The sequence below is a fragment of the Limulus polyphemus genome, unplaced genomic scaffold, assembly GCF_000517525.1.
Source record: "Limulus polyphemus unplaced genomic scaffold, Limulus_polyphemus-2.1.2 Scaffold9028, whole genome shotgun sequence".
Classification (NCBI taxonomy): Eukaryota; Metazoa; Arthropoda; class Merostomata; order Xiphosura; family Limulidae; genus Limulus; species Limulus polyphemus.
This window is the reverse complement of record NW_013674638.1, coordinates 3559-4730: the sequence shown is the minus strand read 5'-3', so window position 1 is coordinate 4730 and position 1172 is coordinate 3559. Positions and strand designations below refer to the sequence as shown.

The 1172-nt window shown below is 33.8% G+C and overlaps 1 protein-coding gene across 2 annotated transcripts in view; it reads right to left on the bottom strand.

Annotated features, from left to right (window-relative positions):
• LOC106475712 (platelet glycoprotein 4-like) overlaps positions 1–1172 on the bottom strand; it is a 9998-nt gene that overhangs the window by 5330 nt on the left and 3496 nt on the right. For both annotated transcript variants that reach the window (XM_022379775.1, XM_022379774.1), the window contains exon 5: positions 335–408. In XM_022379775.1, the coding sequence (XP_022235483.1) occupies positions 335–408 (74 nt within the window). The remainder of the gene's footprint in view (positions 1–334; positions 409–1172) is intronic.

The window sequence follows — 1172 nt, the reverse complement described above, 5'->3', positions numbered from 1 at the left end:
ATATCATGAGTAGTACAAATACTGACATCTTATATCATGAGTAACACATATACTGACATCATCTTATATCATGAGTAACACATATACTGACATCATCTTATATCATGATTAATACATATACTGACATCATCTTATATCATGAGTAACACATCTACTGACATCATCTTATATCATGATTAATACATATACTGACATCATCTTATATCATGAGTAGTACAAATACTGACACACTTTCTTTTCCATCCTCCTCTAAGTTTTACAATTTGAAAAAGAATACTTAAAACACAAACTTTAAATTACCGAAATCAATGTAAAACAAAAATAGATGACTTACGCTATATAAGAATTCTGTTTAACGTATACATTCAGCTGAATTCCTTTTCTGCCATTTAGAACCAAACCAGTCATCTGCAACAAAATTAGTGGAATTTACAAAAATATAAACTATTATACTTTCAATCACTTGTAAGAAACACTGTTTCAACATCCATACAAACAGGTGAGTCTTTAATGTTTCAACATCCAAACAAACAGGTGAGTCTTTACTGGTTCAACATCCATACAAACAGGTGAGTCTTTACTGTTTCAACATCCATACAAACAGGTGAGTCTTTACTGTTTCAACATCCATACAAACAGGTGAGTCTTTATTGTTTCAACATTCATACAAGTGAGTCCTTACTGGTTCAACATTCATACAAGTGAGTCCTTACTGGTTCAACATCCATATAAGTGAGTCCTTACTGGTTCAACATTCATACAATTGAGTCCTTACTGGTTCTAGATTCATACAAGTGAGTCTTTACTGGTTCAACATTCATACAAGTGAGTCTTTACTGGTTCAACATTCATACAAATGAGTCTTTACTGGTTCCACATTCATACAAGTGAGTCTTTACTGGTTCAACATTCATACAAGCAAGTCCTTACTGGTTCAACATCCGTACAAGCAAGTCCTTACTGGTTCAACATCCGTACAAGCAAGTCCTTACTGGTTCAACATTCATACAAGTGAGTCTTTAATGGTTCAACATCCGTACAAGTGAATCTTTACTGGTTCAACATTCATACAAGTGAGTCCTTACTGGTTCCACATTCATACAAGTGAGTCCTTACTGGTTCCACATTCATACAAGCAAGTCTTTACTGGTTCAACATTCATACAAGCAAGT